At 41.8% G+C, this 18,575-nt stretch overlaps 3 protein-coding genes across 3 annotated transcripts in view; 2 read left to right on the top strand and 1 right to left on the bottom strand.

Annotated features, from left to right (window-relative positions):
- The window catches only part of LOC143188395 (uncharacterized), a 43,240-nt gene that overhangs the window by 20,323 nt on the left and 4,342 nt on the right, over positions 1–18,575 (bottom strand). The window contains exon 8 of the mRNA XM_076392612.1: positions 18,470–18,475. Coding sequence (XP_076248727.1) covers positions 18,470–18,475 — 6 coding nt within the window. The remainder of the gene's footprint in view (positions 1–18,469; positions 18,476–18,575) is intronic.
- On the top strand, positions 10,495–13,241 carry LOC143188039 (uncharacterized). The gene is made up of 3 exons (XM_076392068.1): positions 10,495–10,518; positions 11,344–11,438; positions 11,612–13,241. Exons 1-3 carry the CDS (start codon positions 10,495–10,497, stop codon positions 13,239–13,241), a joined length of 1,749 nt encoding a protein of 582 aa, XP_076248183.1.
- Positions 15,383–18,558, top strand: LOC143187909 (methyl farnesoate epoxidase). Its single transcript, XM_076392040.1, has 9 exons — positions 15,383–15,470; positions 15,701–15,952; positions 16,034–16,322; positions 16,453–16,694; positions 16,778–16,989; positions 17,276–17,362; positions 17,439–17,580; positions 17,803–18,028; positions 18,232–18,558. Exons 1-8 carry the CDS (start codon positions 15,383–15,385, stop codon positions 18,006–18,008), a joined length of 1,518 nt encoding a protein of 505 aa, XP_076248155.1. The 3' UTR covers positions 18,009–18,028; positions 18,232–18,558.

The raw sequence follows: 18,575 nt of genomic DNA, 5'->3' as shown, positions 1-18,575 counted from the left end.
TACCTTCTACAAAAATTTCCATAGAACAGTAAAAGTGTGAGTCTCTGTCCTCCATTTCTCACGAGCACGTCAATGTGTTATAAACGCGAGGGCCCGTGTAGTCATTAATGCTCGCTAGATGAAAGCGCGGTTCAGCGCGAGACGCGCGAAGAGAGGAGCAGGAAGATGCTTTCTAAGGATAAGATGAGATTCAAGGGAAAGACCGTGTCCCAGGGTCTTCAGGGTCGCGATTCACGCTCACGACCTTTACTTTCTCCGTTCCCGTGCACGACAAAGTGTGGGTTGAGGAGTTGCAGGGAAGAAGAAGCGACGCCGGAAGTGGTTCACGAGCGATCGATCGTGGATGTTCAACGTAACCGAAAATAACGAGGAAGCAACTTTCGAGATGAGTACCAGCGAAGTTAATTAATCGGTTGCACTTTCTTGAGAGGTCGAGTTACACATACAATTTCCATTCGCGAACGTGAAGAAGACCGATCGAGGAAGCGATCGCTGTTGCGAGATGAAGTGTCGACGGTTAAGCGGTGGCTCTGAGGAGGACATGTACGGAGAAGAAAGTTGTTGCGGAAGAGAAAAGGGAATTAATTTTAGATCTTCTTCTGGGAAATGTCTTTGATGAATTCATTTTTAGTGATAGAGCGGTGGCTCTTAGTTATGGGATAGTGTGTAGTGTGTCTGGCTTGGGATTTATTCTACTGTCGTCGCTGGGTCTGACCTGGCTACCGCACACCGCCAGTAGAATAAGTCTCAAATCAGGCACGCTTGACAAGCCATAAACCCATTATATTTCTACATTAACTTAAAATTTCTTATTTTTTTCCTGAAAACACTAAATGAATCATTAATAAATAACTTTGTTCTCTCGAAAATTTGGTTTCCCTGAATTACAAAATACGGAATGCTGTCGAAGGATCAAAGCGGTTTCAGTGGCGGGAAGAGTAAGTCGGTCACGAAGACCAGTTGCACTCTTCTGTCTTCCTTATTATCTCGACCTTAATAACAAATACGGCTCTTCTCCCCACTTTCTTCATCGCGGTTTCACGGTTACTTCAATTCCCGATACTTGCGCGCGAAAGAAGAAAAAGCACTTTCGAGCGTCTACCTACAGGTGGAGACAGCTCCTTGAACAGCTGCAGGTAAGTACAATATTTCTTCGTTATAAAAAAGGAAAAAATATAAAATCCTCACAAAATTATAAACTCCTGAGTAAGCAACGAGTTTATATCGTCGAAATCCTGTAAATGATATTAGCATATATGAAGTTATAAGAAGAAAAGCTTGAGGAAAACCTTCTGATTGATATGTTCCAGACTTTTCTGGGCAGTGAAAGTTCTGCAGCGTGGTGGGTGCTCCTATATATTCGATGCATGTGCAGCTGCAGGCAGCAGAAGACGCGCGACTTTTCAGCCTTCAGGTTTCAGGAGACCTAAAAAATTGAGAAAAAGTCAGATTGGAAAAAATAGCATCTAGATAGGTTTCTTCTTATTTTACCTTTTTAAGACTTTCGCTTTTAATGCTATATTCGAATGGTAATCAACGTGTGCTGTAATAATTAGAGCTTTCTTCAAAGACCCTGCTAAGCGAGTCTCGTCTGCTGACTCATGGAACCTTGTATAATGTTTAAGCAAGTGACAAGCTATCACCTGTAGATTACTAGAATCTCTGAGTTACCAGGGTCGAATAAAATATTTATGAGTAAATGCGCTGACACTGTACTAACGAGTGTCTTTCCACGGGTTTTCCTAGTGAATAGACTGATAAAAATGTTAAATCTTCTTTTGAAAGTAAAGTAACGTAATTACTTAATTAAAGTCCACAGTTAATTGAAAACTGAGTTCACTGCCCTATGGCAATTTGGAAAATTTTCACTTTTTCCACCCTCCCCCTTCTTTTATTTTTTTCAGAGACCAAAGCCAAATTATTTAGACAAGTTTCTAGGATCCATACCTTCCGAAAATAGGACTACTAAAAATATCTAGTTTTGCGTAAAACTGAAATTATAGGTCCACATAGTAACCTACACTGATTTTCAGAACTGCATAAGAATTTACGAACATGACTGAACGTTCCTTTTAGACTTACAGTTCTATTCATAGATTGTTTTCGACTATGAATAACTGTTTCCATTTAACAGGTTTCGTATATGTCCTTGCACTCTCGGTCTATTTGTAGCGAATCGAAGCATCGAAAGTTGTTCATGCTTTATGTATGGCGAGCCGCTTCGGGGACATATACGATCACATGTATTACCCAATAGAAAGTGAATCGTTCGTAGGACAAATCTGTAGCAATTTACGATTGACTGGCATCTTTATTAACCGTGTCACTAGCAATGTACAAACTACTGTACACTTTCCTGAAATTCATTCATATAAATATCTACAAAATATTAATTTCTTAAACTTTCTAAGGAGATCGATGATGCAATTATATTGACGTCAATTATAGTGCAATAGTAGGTAAATATAGTGTTTTCTTATATTGTCATGTTTTGTTTTCTCTTTATATATTGTTCCGAGGCATGACTAAGCACTATTCAAATACGCCTTTTGAAAGTTTAACTTCGTATTTCTTTTTTAACTTGTCAGTCAATTTTTATAGTCTATGTAGAATGTGAAGAGGCAAAAAGTACTTTGTCATGATCTCCGTTAACTCGGCAAGGCCACTTTCACATGACTGGCTGCAACGAAGAGGAGCACGTGCACGTACTTTTCCTCGGTCAATCTGCTTTTTATCTTGTAAATCTCTCTTTCGTTTGAGATTTTTATTTATCATTTTGGGGTTCGTATACCTGCCTCTCTTTCCCCTAAAAATTGAATATTTGTTTAAGTCTCCCCTACCCTCCAGAGTGCTTCGCACAACCAGGTGAGACTTTATCTTTAAAATGGATATAAATAAAAAAAACTCGTATTAAGGAAATCTTTTTTTGTCTCTAATCATGCCTAAAACACTCTTTACTTTAGATAAAACAAGTACTCTCCTCTGCTCCAGATTATTTGCATGATGCTTGAATAAAAAGCAATCAAAGCTACGTAAAAACACGTCCATCGAGATACGTCGATGGAAAAGTTACGTGAGTCGAATAACGGTTCATTTGCTCCTGTAGCGTACGTAACATGGAATCATTCCCGACGTGAATGGAACATGGAGGTCAATGTGTCGGATAATGATGGGTTATAGCACCACTTATTAGAAACGTAATTTCACCTAGATAACGCGCATCGCTGACTGTAGATTGAAAGAAATTTCACTTTCGGATTGGGATCAAACGCATCTCGTTCAATGAGCCGCGTGCTGCAACGCGCGTTGCATTCGTGTCTCGCCTATGCCACGCGCCGTCGAGGTTTTCATCAATATTTGCACGTCTGCGAATATTAACTAGCCGATAATATATTGCAGCAACAGGCGAGGCATTGAACTTACTTTAGACGCAACGAGCTTTGAATCATCGGCTTGTTCACAGGATTGCCGTTCCTATTAGTTTCATAATTTGTTTGTTTCTTATTGCTTCAGTAGAATGAGACCGTGTTATGTCAGACGAGCCTGTTTGGTATAGAAAGAGATTTACTCACAGGATTAGTATTCGTATTATTAGTTTCATAATTTGTGTGTCTCTTATTGCAGCAGTAGAAAGAGTCTTTACTAGGTCAGACAATCATGTCTGTTTAGTTAAGAAATAAGTGGCACGATAGGCACTATTGTCACTCTTATGAGAATCTGTTTCGAAAAATAAATGAGTTCGTGTAAAAAGAGTGGAAATGAAGCTTAACAACCATTTTAATTAATGATTGATCTTCGTTTCTTGAAAACAAAAGTTGCTCCTGTAATACGTTCCATCTACCTGATTTATCGAGTCAGTGTTTCGAGATTGGCACCGTGATTAATCGATAGACGCGCCATGACAGCCAATCGAGCAGTCGTTTAAGCAGCGAGATTTCACCCGTAGAGGGTGCATCATTGATTACGAAGCCGAGTTTCACTTTCGAATTAAAGTCGTCTCGAGTGCTTCGAGTCTGCGGTCGATGTGACTCTCTACCTGTGCATATAATCTATCGTGATCATCCCGGAAATCCGTGTCTTGCTGATACTGCAAAAATCATCTCTTGATACGTTAGAAAAAAATGACGGGAAACTTCGCGGGAACGGAAGAGTTCCGGATAATCGTGTGCGACTATTATTCGCCATTATATAAGTAATTCGTGGATTTATAATCCGCACAAAACATGGGAAAAAGTTTCTGTCCGCTTACATACAAATAACAAGCGCGGTTATGCATTATTAATGAGCTTCTTTCAGGGAAAGTGATCTTTTGTGTCCCTCGTGTGCGTTTTCCACAGAAACGAAGCGAAGTTCTTTGCTTCGGTGAATCCTGTTTGACATTGACGCTTGTGACACTATGGATTTCTTATTTTATTCATTCAGAAGTAGGGTGTTGTATGATACACTGGAAAATATATGAAATTCAAAACTGTATTTTAAGTATTGTGGGATTGAAGTACTCGTATCACTAAACATCTCTACCTTTATGATAAGATCTCAATTATGTTTACTATCTCATTATTCAGATACTTATGAACATCTCCAACCACATTGCTCTCTCAAGGTACCTCTTAATTGGCTTGATCGCGTCGGTGCATCGAAAAGCCAATTTCACTCTCGACCCAAAAGGTTGCCTCTCTGGTGCATCCTTCGCCAGCTCTCTACCCATTCATTATAGCGGAAGTGTTTCTGCTCGTTTACAAGTTGAAAACTCATAGCTCGTTCTGGTGTCGTTCGAGAAGAGGATGCAAACGTCTCACGATCAGGACTTTCCCGCCATGTGGAAGCCGCGACACTCATCGAGGAACCCAGAGAAACCAAGAGGACCGAGTCACATGGGAAAAAGAGTACCCGGATGAACTTGATGACCCCAGGATGCACACGGCAGAAGTTTCCTTTCGATTTGGTTGTTCTCCATTGGCGTCAGATGTTGTGATTACAGAGTAGGCTTTTATGCTTTGGCAAAGTTCATTTCCTTCAGACTTTGAACGGAAGAGGAGGCTTCTTGAGATGAACGATTTAATAAAATCAGTAAAAAAGCCACTTTTTATAAATAGTATTCTCACATTGTATATAGATGAAAGTGTCTAGAACTGATGTGGGAAGTTGCACCAGTGGCATTTTCTTATCCACCTACATCGAAGTCATATCAAATATCAAAGGTTACGGTAGAAATTCAGCGATCGTGAGCTAGAAACTTTACGTCCACTACTGATTTATACTCCCCAGTAAGTGGTACTTAAGATCTAATAAATCTAGTTCCAATTATTTCTTTGAAATGCGTACCATTAGTAATGTGTGGTTACGATTCTATTAAACCTTTCAGATTTCCTAGGGATAGCAGAAGGTAGCATTGAATTTAAGTTAGTTTTCAGTATTTGCGTATTTAAATAGAAGACTGCTGACAGTGTAATTACTCTGACTCAGTTTCACCTGGAAAATTGATAGGTATCGTAGAAAAGCTTGACGACATGACGACGCGACGGTCTAAATAACTCTTCCTGCTCTATGTGAACATTCTTCTGTTCACGTTACAATGCGTGAAAGTGGTAGCACGCTGGTTCGGAGATTAGCGCATTCTGACACTCTCCGGTGTGAACCTTGACAATTACGTTTTACGCCTGATGTGTTGAATTCTTTTCTGGAGTTCAAGATCTCACATGGAAAAGGCGTGGGTTTCTCTTAGGCTTCCAGAATTAGGGAGATCTGAATATTAAGTGAACAATTTGAATGCACACAGAACCTCTCCAAGAATGTAATTCTCTCTAATTGACAACCATTTGCAACCATCCTCATCCTCGATCACAAAACTCAACTCATTAATTATTCTTCCCTGATTAGAAAATATGACTCTGTAATTTCGAAGTATGACTTCCACTATAATTTTCCAATTCATCATCCTCTTATTCGCGAACTCTTACAGCTACGTGAAAATTTGTATTCCCTAAGCACGAAGAATACCTACTAGCTGGTAGCAAATAATAGAATACCTTTCACTAAACCTCTTGCTGATTAATAGCTGTTGATCTATCCCAGTTTCAGAAGGCGTTACGATCCGTAACAGAATGACGAGATAGACCGATGTCCATGGCGAGGCTGTTACATCAATTGCCCGTGGATACCTGAGTTACTTTCACTGAACTTCTGCGCATCATGAGACAAGCGGATGTTCCGAGTATCGGGACATACTAATACATCCACATGTATGCAAGTCGACATACACCAGGGACGAATTCGGCATAATGAACGAAAACGCATTCGACACGCTAATTGAACGCTAAACAGCTCTTCTGTTGTGCAAGAGTATACAGTATGAGGAACTATAATTTCGAGAGAAACGACTGAAACGACAAATTCTAATGGGAAATGCCATTTAAACATTGCGAAAGATAAAAGCTTAAAATGAGGTCTATTTTTTTTCTCAAAAAAGAGAAGGATCTAAATATTTCTTTAGGTCCCATTTTTTAGTGGTGTTTATGAAGACATCAAATGTTATTCAGCAATACTAATTTGCAGGTACTAGCGAAACTGTATGCGTATAAAGCTGCCTTATCTTTTATGTCTAATAAAAACTTGTCAAATATTAATTCAACTCTCACACAAATACTAATTTCACGTCCAATGGAACGTTCACGATCACGATCACGCGTGTGGAACAAGCACGCGTCTAAATGGCGAAAACTGAGTGTCGAAGGTGTTAATCAACAATGGATGACGAGTAGTAACGATTAGGTAACGCGATAACGTTTGTTTATATGGACATGTGAACGTGAGTGGAGGCGCGTACCTGTGTTCGACGTTGGCCGAATGAAATCACTTTGGGCGCCTTTCACTCTCGTGAAATTACAACGGCAAAAAATTGAGACAAGAGGAAGAGTATTTGCTCAAAAGGCTAGATAATTATAATGGAGAATTAATGGTGTTCCAGTAACTAAGCTCGACCATTACTAGCTATTAAAGTAACTAATCGTTCTAGCTTTTTTCCTTGATAAATTAAATAAGTTATTAAGTTCTATGCTTGTAATTTCGAGAATATTACTCACTTTGATTCAGTTGAGTCGGTCAGTAACTTCAGTTCTTTATACGCTTTTCGTGAGGTATCTTTTTTATGGTAGAAAGCAGATTGCCAGGGTCATTCGTGGAAGAAGAAACCAGAGGAAGATGCATATCGCGTGTAGAATAGGAAAGATAAAACTTTCTTCAGAGCACCCGCTTGCTCGTTCCTTCGACGGCTTATTGTGGACTGCTCGAGATGGAGGCATGGCGGAAAGAAGAAATTACTAAGGAGAAATTCGCGTTAAGGTTCAAACCGATAGCCTGTGAAAGCACGATCTTAGAAAGAGGAATAGTTTGCGGAAAAGCTGGATGATAGATAACTGCAAACTCTGGAGGGAAATTTCTGATCTTAACACCTTTCATGTGTGACTAAAAATTTAAATAAAAAAAAATATGTTCTGTATAAGAAGCATTTTTCTCTAGGAAACTAGAGAGGGATAAAAATGTCCATAAACTATTAAGTATCTGAATTCATTTTTTTTGCACATTTGCTTTTGCTTGAGAAAGTAATTTCCTGAAGAGAAAAAAAGACTTTATTCTATCTTCAGTTCTAATGAATCCGAAGCAACATTTCCAAGAATTCTGTCGCAATTGTGTGTCTTCCCATTTCCAGTTCCTGTACAATCCTAAAAGGAAATGTCACTAACTATCTCAAGGGACAGATATAGATGAAACTTAGAAACTGAAATAGATAGTAAACCGCAAGTAGATTACCTGGAATGCAAATATAAATTTCTGAAGTATGTAATCTCTTGTTTGTAGTCACGCCTTTGGAATGTTTCAAACCCTTCTAAATAGAAGTTACCCTTCCCATTCGACCTACAAGCTGAGTGAACGGCACGTGTCACGCGTTCGATGTTACTTTTTCTCATCTCGTGCTCTAGATTAGCCTATCCTTGAAAAATAACAAATAAAAAATTAAAATATTTGGAAATCTGAAAAATTTCTACGAATCTCTTATATTAAGATTTGTCACACTTCTATCTAGGTACTTCTATTTACTGCAGCTACTATCATAAAGTTAGACTGAACTTGTGATACAGAGTACTAAAATGATAGAAAGCAAAAGAACTGATGAGAAACGGTAAAGGATTCTACGAAACTTTCCGCATCAAAGGCCGCCGAGGCTCCTGGCCGCTTTGTTCGAGAACCCGACGAAAATAGTTACATAACATAGGCTTATCCCGGATACAGGAGTAAAGGTGAAACGTCCACGATCGTTCTGGCACGTCGGGATTCGAAAATCTGGAGCGGCCGAATGATTTACGAACTGGAATGGCCGGAACTCGGAACTCGTCGGTTTCGCATACTCCCAGACGTCTGGCTCTCTATCGTAGAGCAAAGAATTCACTTTCATCCGTAAACACTCGTATGTATATGTATGTCTCACGAATTTAGCCTATTATCGCCTCAGGTTCAGTTAAGTAAGCAGCCCCCAGTGTCATACCAGCACTCCTAGATGTTTCTAGAACCTCCAACTGCTATGTATTCCTTCTTCGACGATTAGATACGAAGTTTATCCGTAGAAATTGTATTCTAATCGGTGGTCATCAATTTTAACAGGGGAAAATCGCTATCGAGATTATTGCATTCGTATTATAAATTTTCCTCCAAGCTGATGCAGACTTTCACTCGACGAGGCGACCACAATTACGAGCTTTTCAAGCAAGACTCACCCGGAGTAGCTGTAATCCGCCTTGTTTCGTTTGAGACGATTAAGTCTCGTCAGGGTTTAGAAACCGCTTGTAACTTTTGATGTGCCGCGAAAGATCTAAGGTGTTTCTCCTTTGGGCGACCTTCGCTGACCTTGACAAGATTTTTCATTGGGCGAAGGATTATGCGCTGCCATTTTGGTAGCAGTGAAATCCTGGAGCTCTTACATTACCATTTATGCAAGGTTCCATCTCAGAAGAGCTGAAGAATCTCTGGCAAAGAAGATTTATCCAGGTTCCTGACCTGCGACAAAAAGACTAGAATCACAAATATATGTACGATAAGAATCCTGAAAAGGTAAATAAATCTCGATTATTTATCGTCCCTGCGGTTCTTTACATCGCGGACGGAATGTGTGAAAGGAAAAGCTGCGATGGTCCAGGCCCGGGGGCCTTGCGGAAGAGAAACCTTGGCAGACGGGCATCGGCGTCGTACCGAAATCGATTAAACCCTGGGGACGAAAAAAAAGCCGGGCCGCAGCAGGCCCGATTTCTTCTTTTCACCTCCCACCCCTCGGTGGCCGGACAATCTGGAGCACCAGGTATAACCTTGATACATAACCTTGCGTTCCCCGTGAACTTCGCCTTCGCTGGACGAGAGACCGCGTGAAACACGCGAGAGTACGAAACCGCTCGGGCCCGTTCGACCGGATCGCGTTCCCGATCACTTTCTCCAGAACGATGGGCCATGGAATAAAGAAAGATCGCCCCGGGTCCGTTGGAGGTGGACAACGGGCAAGGAGGAAGGAGAGCGCGGTAGTGATGGGACCAATTCTCTCGTGACATGGAACTTGATGTTCGAAATAACAGCTTCTTTTTTTATGAAATCAAATATTCTAGGTATGCTAGAGTTATCTCAGGCACGAACTTGGACTAAATGGTACAATGCCCCTTATATTTTACTCCCTATCATAGGGCAAGCATTAGAATACGTTACAATTTTGTTCACACTAGACCCTAATGTAACACAGTCAAGTTTCTCAAGGTTCACTTCGCAGGAAACTACAATAGTTCAAGTATTGTAACATCGCGTTAATCTTGCGTCGCGGAACCTTTGACAAGACATAATTAAAGCTGTGACTGTAAGACAGATCAACATTTTCTTAAGCCACCATAACACAGTAGTAACACTGTATTAACCTTCCCTGGTTACAATTAATTAAAACTCAATAAATATTCATAAAGATCTTCTTTACCTCTTTTTTCATCCACGTCCTTCATTCTCCTCTCATCCCCAACCCTTATAATCTTGAAGGATTTTTCATATAAAAGAAGAAAGAAAAAAAGTGGCTTGACGATTTTGGGAAATAGTTGTAGCAAGAATTCTTCATCTGGTCCATGAGTCCAAGTGGAAGGTTTCCATTCTGGATGGCGATAAAAACAAGCGGTGGATCGGTCCCATCGCTACTGAACCAAGCTTCCCGTAACGCACGTCCATCACAATCCACCACCATCACCAGCTCCATTTCCTCCGAGCGTACGTGGATTACCTCCTCCACCTGGACGATTTTACCACTACCTTCCCCACCTGGCCGGTATACACCACGAGGCACCTTGGACGATGGGGGAGAATACGTGCCTATATAACTACGGCGTTCCGCTGATTGGACGAAGTAAGTTACGTTTTCCTGCACTTAGGGAGCAAGAGTAAGCGGCCCGAGCCCGACGGGCGGCATTTGTGAAAAACATGAGGATTCGCCCGGGATGCGCGGTCAGTTTGCATATTTAACTAAATCACGGTCACGGATTCATCTTCACGAGGTCTTCGTGTGAACCGTATCGTTTGGAATCGTGCCTCTTCTTCGACGATTCGATTCGATACTGTTAGAAGAGGGTGCATTCGGTTTATGGGGATAGAAGAATATTTGGAGTAAGTAGTGAGTGTGTTGATTCATAAGAGACAACCAATGGTTTCACACCAGAATGGTACACTTTTTCTTTTCCTTCCTTTTATTTTTCGTCTGTGATTGTTCCTTTCTTGTTACCATTTACTTCTTGCTCCAGATATTCTGTGAAATAAGGTTTGGAAAGTTAATTGGTGTTGGAGTAGTTTCATGTGATATTCTGTAACTGTTATTATTTTTTAGTTGGATTTTTCAGGGATAAGGATTCCTTACCATTTATGGAGAAATTTCTTGCTAAAACACTTTAGAGTATTATATTTAAACTAAACTATTTCAGTGTTCATCATTCTGAATTCGAAAGACCATATCGTACCCGGAAGTCTAAGAACGCTTTACTTTCAGTCACAGTTTGCCGACAAACGTTTTACCTGATTATCGATTGGCAGCGAGTTTCGAAAGTGATGTGCCATAAACGAGCGCCCATTAACAGTTCCGTCATTTACACTTCTATAAAACAATGTTTCTCTGGACCATTGATTAAACGTCAATATTTTCAGCCTGTATAGAAACCAGGTTTACACCCAGCTTAATTAGCCTTGGCAAGAATACTCAATTGTGTGCACAGAAAATATTCATTAGCATTTTTCTGTGAGTGAAATTCGGCCTTATTCATTTGATTACATTGTTTACAGGTTGCACTAGTAGTGCTACTGCAAGTCGCTCTTGTGGCGAGCAAGGCGTTGGATAAGAATCAGCTGCAGCAGCAACAGTCTCAGCAGCAGACTCCGTACGTGTTATTATATTATAGTACCTACTCTCATTTCAGTGACACAATCAAGTATAATTCAATCCATGTCATTTAGCTTTATGTAACTTAGTACCTACCACGTTAATTAGCATCTCATCCGAGGATTCTTTATTATATTCCTTTTCTAAACGTACCAAAATCATTTCCAGCAGATATGGCACAGCGGCACAGAAGAGATGGGGTGGTGACTTAGGCGGCGGCCATGGTGGCGACTTGGGGACAGGATTTGGCGGAGATTTGAGTAGCTTGGGTGGCGGTTTAGGTGGTCACGGTGGTGACCTCGGCGGTGGCTTAGGTGGCCACGGCGGTGACCTCGGGGGTGGCTTAGGGGGCCACGGCGGTGACCTCGGGGGTGGCTTAGGGGGCCACGGCGGTGACCTAGGGGGTGGTTTAGGTGGCCACGGTGCTGACCTCAGCGGTGGTTATGGTCATTCCGGCGGTGGTGACATCGGTGGTGCTCTTGGCCACTCAGGGGGTGGGGACATCGGTGGTCTAGGCCACTCAGGGGGTGGCGATATCAGCGCCCTAGCTCACTCAGGAGGTGGCGACATTGGCGGCAGTTTTGGCCACTCGGGTGGCGGTGACATTGCGAGCTTAGGCGGTGGTGGAGGAGGTCACGATGAGCACCACGATGACCATCATCACGATCACCATGACCCTGGCTACTGGAAGAAGAAGCTGATCTGGAAGCCGGGCTGGAAGAAGATCTGGAAACCAGCGAAGAAGCAGATCTGGAAGCCCGCATGGAAGAAAATCTGGAAACCAATCTGGGTGCCCACGCAGAAGGCAGTGTGGAAGGAGATTCAGGTACCAGCTTGGAAGAAAATCTGGAAGCCCGTGTGGAAGGAAATCCAAGTGCCAGTTTGGAAGGAGATTCAGGTACCAGCTTGGAAGAAGATCTGGAAACCCGTTTGGAAACCCATTCAAGTCCCAGCGTGGAAGGAAATCCAAGTCCCCGCTTGGAAGAAGATCTGGAAGCCAGTTTGGAAAGAGATCCAAGTGCCAGTCTGGAAGGACATCCAGGTCCCAGCTTGGAAGAAGCTCTGGATCCCAGAATGGGTGAAGATCGGAATTCCTGGCGAGCACTATCATGGCACAGACCCCCACGGCTGGCAATACACTAGCCATGACCTCTGGAAGAAGAAGCTAATTTGGAAACCGCTCTGGAAGAAATACTGGAAGCCAGCGAAGAAGCAGATCTGGGTACCTGATAAGAAATTAGAGTGGGTGTCAGCTTGGAAGCAGATTTGGAAGCCAGCAAAGAAGCAGATCTGGGTGGACGACAAGAAGCTGGTGTGGAAAGAAGAGTGGAAACAGATCTGGAAACCGGGTAAGAAGCTCGTCTGGGTACCTGATAAGAAACTGGAGTGGAAGGAGGCTTGGAAGCAAATCTGGAAGACCGATAAGAAGCTTGAATGGATACCTGACAAGAAGCTGGCCTGGAAGGAGGCTTGGAAACAAATTTGGGTGCCTGCCTGGAAGGAGATCTGGGTTCCAGCATGGAAGAAAATCTGGAAGCCAGTCTGGATATCGGAATGGTTCCCTTCAGAGGACCACCATCATCATCACGGATGGGAGGACAGGAAGGACACGCAGGCTCAAGGTACCCAAGCTGTGTCACAAGCAGCCAAGCAAAATACTCAGGCGCAACAGCGTCAAGTAGACGAAAACAAAATCAGGTGGGACAGATCGTCCCAGTCGAAGGCTCCAACGCTCAGCCAGGACCTGGTGCCACCTGCGAAGAATCAAAACACTGCCAATTTCTCGTTCCCCAATCGTTGATCAAGGACCAGTCCTTGAGACACCTGTACAAAAATCCTTCTGGTAGAATATTGTATCATAAGCCGCTGTATATATTACCTTAGGTGTACGATAAGCCGTAGAGAGTTAAGTTTCGAGGATTAATCGACTGACACGGCCCTTTTCCATTTTTTCCTTCAAGGCGCCCTTAACGTGTTCTAGTTTTATGTATATTTCTTTTTTTTTTTACACGACGTTGTTACTCATTGTTAACCGATGCCGTTACGAATAAAGTTGATCAATATTTTGTTAAACGAGACTTGTTCCTGGATCCTAATCGTAGTCTTCCGATGAAGGCTTCTGGAACCTAAAATAGAGATTAGTGTTACTGTAATTTTAGACTGGACTCTATTATTTCAGGTATTTTGAACTATTTACTAGGGACATTCTTGCTGCTTCTTCGAGGCGCCAGTTCTCCTTTCTATGCAGGATTATCGTCAGCTTGTTAATCGATAATATTTAGTTAACACCTCGGGACTATCATTTCGCTTTGTCATCGGCGGTGCCCACGCTCGAGATGACGCAACGTCTTCTCGAGGCTGCCGCCGCGAAGCCGGAGAAAGTCGAATCTGTTATGGAAGGAAATCGAGTCGTGTATGGGAGACCTCGACCGTGGAGAAAGTGCCGTGCACCCACACGTGCGCGCGGGTGCACGCGAGTTGCCGCGCCGCGTTCTATCGGGGCATAAATTAATCCGTGCCACTGTACTCTCAGCGTTACCTGACCGTGTCGCTCGTGCATCGCGCGGAATCGAACCACGACGAGAGAAACTTTGCACAATCCAGGCTCCGCAAAGGTCAGGCTTTTTATCCAACGAGAGAAGAAAAAACCGGAGAAATGTCGTGTACGCGTATTTTCTAATCGACCCTGACAAACGAGCGGTTTTCACTTTCCTCTCAGCGTTCTTTCTCTTCGATTCGTTTCGTCACACTTTGCGTCAGAGCCTTCCTCTGTTTGCCTTCAGAGAAGTTTCGAGATCGCTGCGGAGGAATGATTCCATAGTCCTTGAAATTTTCTTAATGGAGAAAGAAGTAGAGAAATGAGATTTGAAGATAGAAAAATGGGATTGAAGTACACGGAAAATGAATGGAAGTGTAACAGGTGGAGAGAGAAGATTCCAGGTGATTAGATCTAGATAACTAATGTTCACTTGTGAACTTGGAGTCGTCTTGGATTTCCCTCGAAAACCGGATTCAGTAGTCGCTCCGGTTCGGATTGACTCGTTTGACCAGGAAACGATCTAATAACGCCTTCGAAAGTTCCGCTCTTATCGTACATTACGCTCAACTCTTGTGAGACGTTTTTGCGACGGATAAATGAATCCTTTGAAAGAAATAGGTAGCAACTTATGAGGATGTAGGAAATGATTTAAACGGAAGTATCTGGTCGATCTAATATGATCGTACTGCATTTGCAAGAAATCAAGTTAGGAATAGATCTTCAATCATTTGGATATAGGATATGAAATGCGCGGAAGTTTTTGTCATAGTGTTTTTGTAATACAGTAAATTGCAGTCGCTGTTTTTTTCATCATTTTGTAATCCTGAGTAGTCTGCGATTATTATAGTGACTGAAAGCGTGTCTTCAGAGAAATCAAATTTCTAGTAAAAAGTGTTCCGCATCGGAAGGCCAGTGATCTTGGGCACTTTATATTCTGGACGGAAAGTACTAGATGTCTTGCGAATAAAAATTATTTTCAGAAAATTTATTACTCGTTCGATATTTGACTTATTTATTCTGGAAATTAACGTAGCTAGTGCAACTATGTAGTATAACTAGTATAACCATCCGTAATCAGTTATTGAAACCCTATCTTCAATGACAGGTCGTTGACCCTCGAAAATCCTACACGATGAGCATCTGCGTTTCTCATCCCACCATTCCATGGGAATCCATTAAAAAAGCGGAACACCACACTTTGGGCTCTTCCTCTGTCAGAACGAGCCACAGTGTACCATGAAAAGGAAGCCTCGCACAAAAAGATATTTTTGTCTAAGGCCATGGGTGTCACGCCGATAATATCTTCAGGGCACTACCAGAATCGTTTTTTGTTACCGTACATATATATGTATGGTATCACTAACAACGAAGTCACGACGTGAAGTATCTCAGTGCATCCGAAGATGTTGTGTGCGACGATCACATTCCTCCTCGTGTTTTTCGCTGTCTTCTGCTTCTACGATTGCCTCAAACCGCCTCGTTTTCCGCCTGGTACATCGCATATTGCGAATAATTGATAGCTAAGAATCGATTAAATATTACTTCATCGTAGACATTGATCGTTGATTGAAAAATTGTTGGAGGAAGTTACGCAGTCTTCCTTCAGAAGAAATTGAGAGACATCAAAGAATTTTTTCTTAGAAACGTGCATTTTTGATCAATTCAATGCTGAACGAGCTTAGGTGTTAACATTATTGGGTTTTTCTTGAACATTTGACTAGGTCCAAAATGGCTACCCTTCTTCGGCTGCTTCTTCACGGTCAGACGGCTGAAGGCGAAGCACGGATACGCTTATCTAGCCTTTCAAGAGCTGGCGAAAACCTACGGCCCCATTTTGGGCCTGAAACTAGGAGGACAGAAAGTAGTTGTCGTTTTTACCCACGATCTCGTAAAGAAGGTTCTTCTTCGGGACGAGTTCAATGGCAGACCAGACGGATTCTTCTTCAGGGTGCGCTCTTTTGGGAAGAGACAAGGTTAAACGCTTCAGATCACATAGTTTATTACTTTACCATTAGCTAAAGAATATTATTAAAGTCTAATAAATGCTCTCGTAGGTGTTGTGTTCTCGGATGGTCCCACGTGGTCCCAAACCCGACGGTTCACCATGCGTCACCTCAGAACTTTTGGATTAGGCCGATTGACCATGGAGAAACAGGTGACAGTGGAGGCAGAGAATCTTATCGATTTCCTTCGTCGTGCTAGCGATAAAGGACCAGTGCTTATGCATACAGCTTTTGACATCGCGGTTCTAAACTCTCTTTGGTTCATGTTCGCTGGACATAGATTCGATTATGATGATGAGAAATTGACTGAGATCCTCGATGTTGTTCACGATGCCTTCAGGTAAACCATTAGTTATGATTCAAATACAGTTAGTCTCCATTCGTGTTGCTGCGGAAGGTAAAATTCTCGGGCTAAAAATTCAATTTTATCGATGTCCAAGGTCTGGCCTAAATTACATTTTTTTCTGTAGATTGATGGATACTATGGGAGGTGTCGTGTCACAAATGCCCTTACTGCGTTTCCTAATGCCAGAATTATCTGGTTATAATGAATTAATGAGGATCCTCCGGAAGCTCTGGAGCTTCCTGGATGAAGAGATCAACATTCACGAGAAAGATTTATCTAGGGACCAGCCGCAGGATCTGATCGATGCCTTTCTCTTGGAAATTTCAAATTCTAGTAATGGTGGACAGAAAGATAGTATCTTTGATCGTGAGTAATTGTTTCATGTGTTATAAATGAAGCGTGTAATTTACGTTTCGTTGGAAAAAACAATGTGACGTGTCTTTTTCTAGGAGAGAATCTGCTGGTTCTGTGTCTTGATCTTTTTCTGGCTGGTTCCAAGACTACGACTGATACTTTAGCGATTACTTTGCTATTTTTGTCCTTGCACCAGGAATGGATTAAAATACTTCAGGAGGAATTGAAGACTGTTGTGGGTAGATCGCGACCTCCTGTTTTAGACGACTACTCTTCTTTGCCTATGATGGAAGCATTTATTACAGAGGTAAGATCTACGTTTCGAAATTAAAAAATTTGAAATTTCTTGCTTTGAGAAAATGGAAGAGGTGATGGTAACTATGTACATATTACCACGCACCTCTGTAATTACTAAAATTGCAACCTTCTACTACTGCATTTGTCACGATTACTGAAGCCACTTATAACGACTGACTACTGAACAATTACACGTCGTATCCATTAACAATTACTGTAATTAGATATCATAACGAGTAGCACTATTCAAACCTACCAATAAACGTTCAGCAATTACAGAAACATCTTTCAATTAGATACAGAGATTCCTGATCCTGGCGCCTTTCGGATTACCCCACAAAACCATGAATGACGTTACTCTCAATGGATACAGCATACCAAAGGTAAACAGTCTCTTCAGTAAATATTATTCTTAATATTTATTGCAATACAATCACGTGTGCACTCTTACTCTTTCAGGACACAATCGTTCTTCTGGACTACCATAGTGTGCACTATGACCCAGCTCAGTGGGACCATCCTAAAGAATTCCGACCTCAACGATTCCTAGACGATAATGGCCGATTCCGTCAGAACACTGCGAATCTACCTTTTGGTCTAGGTAAGGAACCATACAAATATTCTCTTGGAAGTGTTTCGCAACTTAATTAATTCCTGCCAAATAATTCATAAGATAATATCAAAGTTTTCGAGCCGGATACGCGTAGCTCATTGTTGAAGGAGCGTCATTTAAATAGGAATTCGATGGAAAGTGGCAGAAAGAATCTAAATCCTCGAATATTGCGGCGCAAAATGTTTAAACCATGACGATCGCGCGTTACAGGGAAACGACGTTGCCCAGGAGAAATACTGGCCCGGACTACTTTATTCTTATTCCTCGCCTACGTTATCCACTACTTTGACATCGAAATTTCACCTGACCATGGTAGACCAGACCCGAATGGCTACGATGGTTTCACTATATCACCGAAACCGTATTACCTGAAACTCAAAATGCGAACTGATGTGGCGAAGGACTCTGCAGCGTAAGGAAAGAAATTTTCAGACCTGTGTGTATAATTATGATTTTAATATAGTGGAAGCTCGATTAACTGAGTCTCATTTGTTCTGAATAAATTCTATCTGAACTTTTAAGTTACAGTTTCTGAGGCAGATTAAACGAGGTTCCACTTATTTATACTTTCAAAATGTTTGAATATTAATGTAGAAACAGTGGTGGCTCATACCCTCATCGCTCCCGTATATTTTCCAGCGATACGAAAATATTCAGTGGCTGGGCGTTGAAACTCAATATAAAGGACCGAATCGCCATGTGGCGGCATCGACGAAGGTACATTTGGACTTCTGTGAAACGCGACGATTTCGTCGAACACGTAAAACGCGACTAGAGCGACTTTCACGCGGAAGAAGCAATAAACAATATAGGAAGAAAAATTTGTTGAAGTCAAACAAACGGACCGTCTATCTACAAGTCAAACTGTGCTAGAAACCTTCAACTCTTTTCATTAATTACTACTTTATACTTACTAAAATAAAGAATTCAGCAAAAAACAGTGTTTTCCAAAGAGTAGGCTACCGTCTCCTAAAGAAGATTCA

The sequence above is a fragment of the Calliopsis andreniformis genome, chromosome 2 (assembly GCF_051401765.1).
Source record: "Calliopsis andreniformis isolate RMS-2024a chromosome 2, iyCalAndr_principal, whole genome shotgun sequence".
Taxonomy (NCBI): Eukaryota; Metazoa; Arthropoda; class Insecta; order Hymenoptera; family Andrenidae; genus Calliopsis; species Calliopsis andreniformis.
Note: the sequence above shows the minus strand (reverse complement) of the source record. Positions and strands in the feature narration are given on the sequence as shown.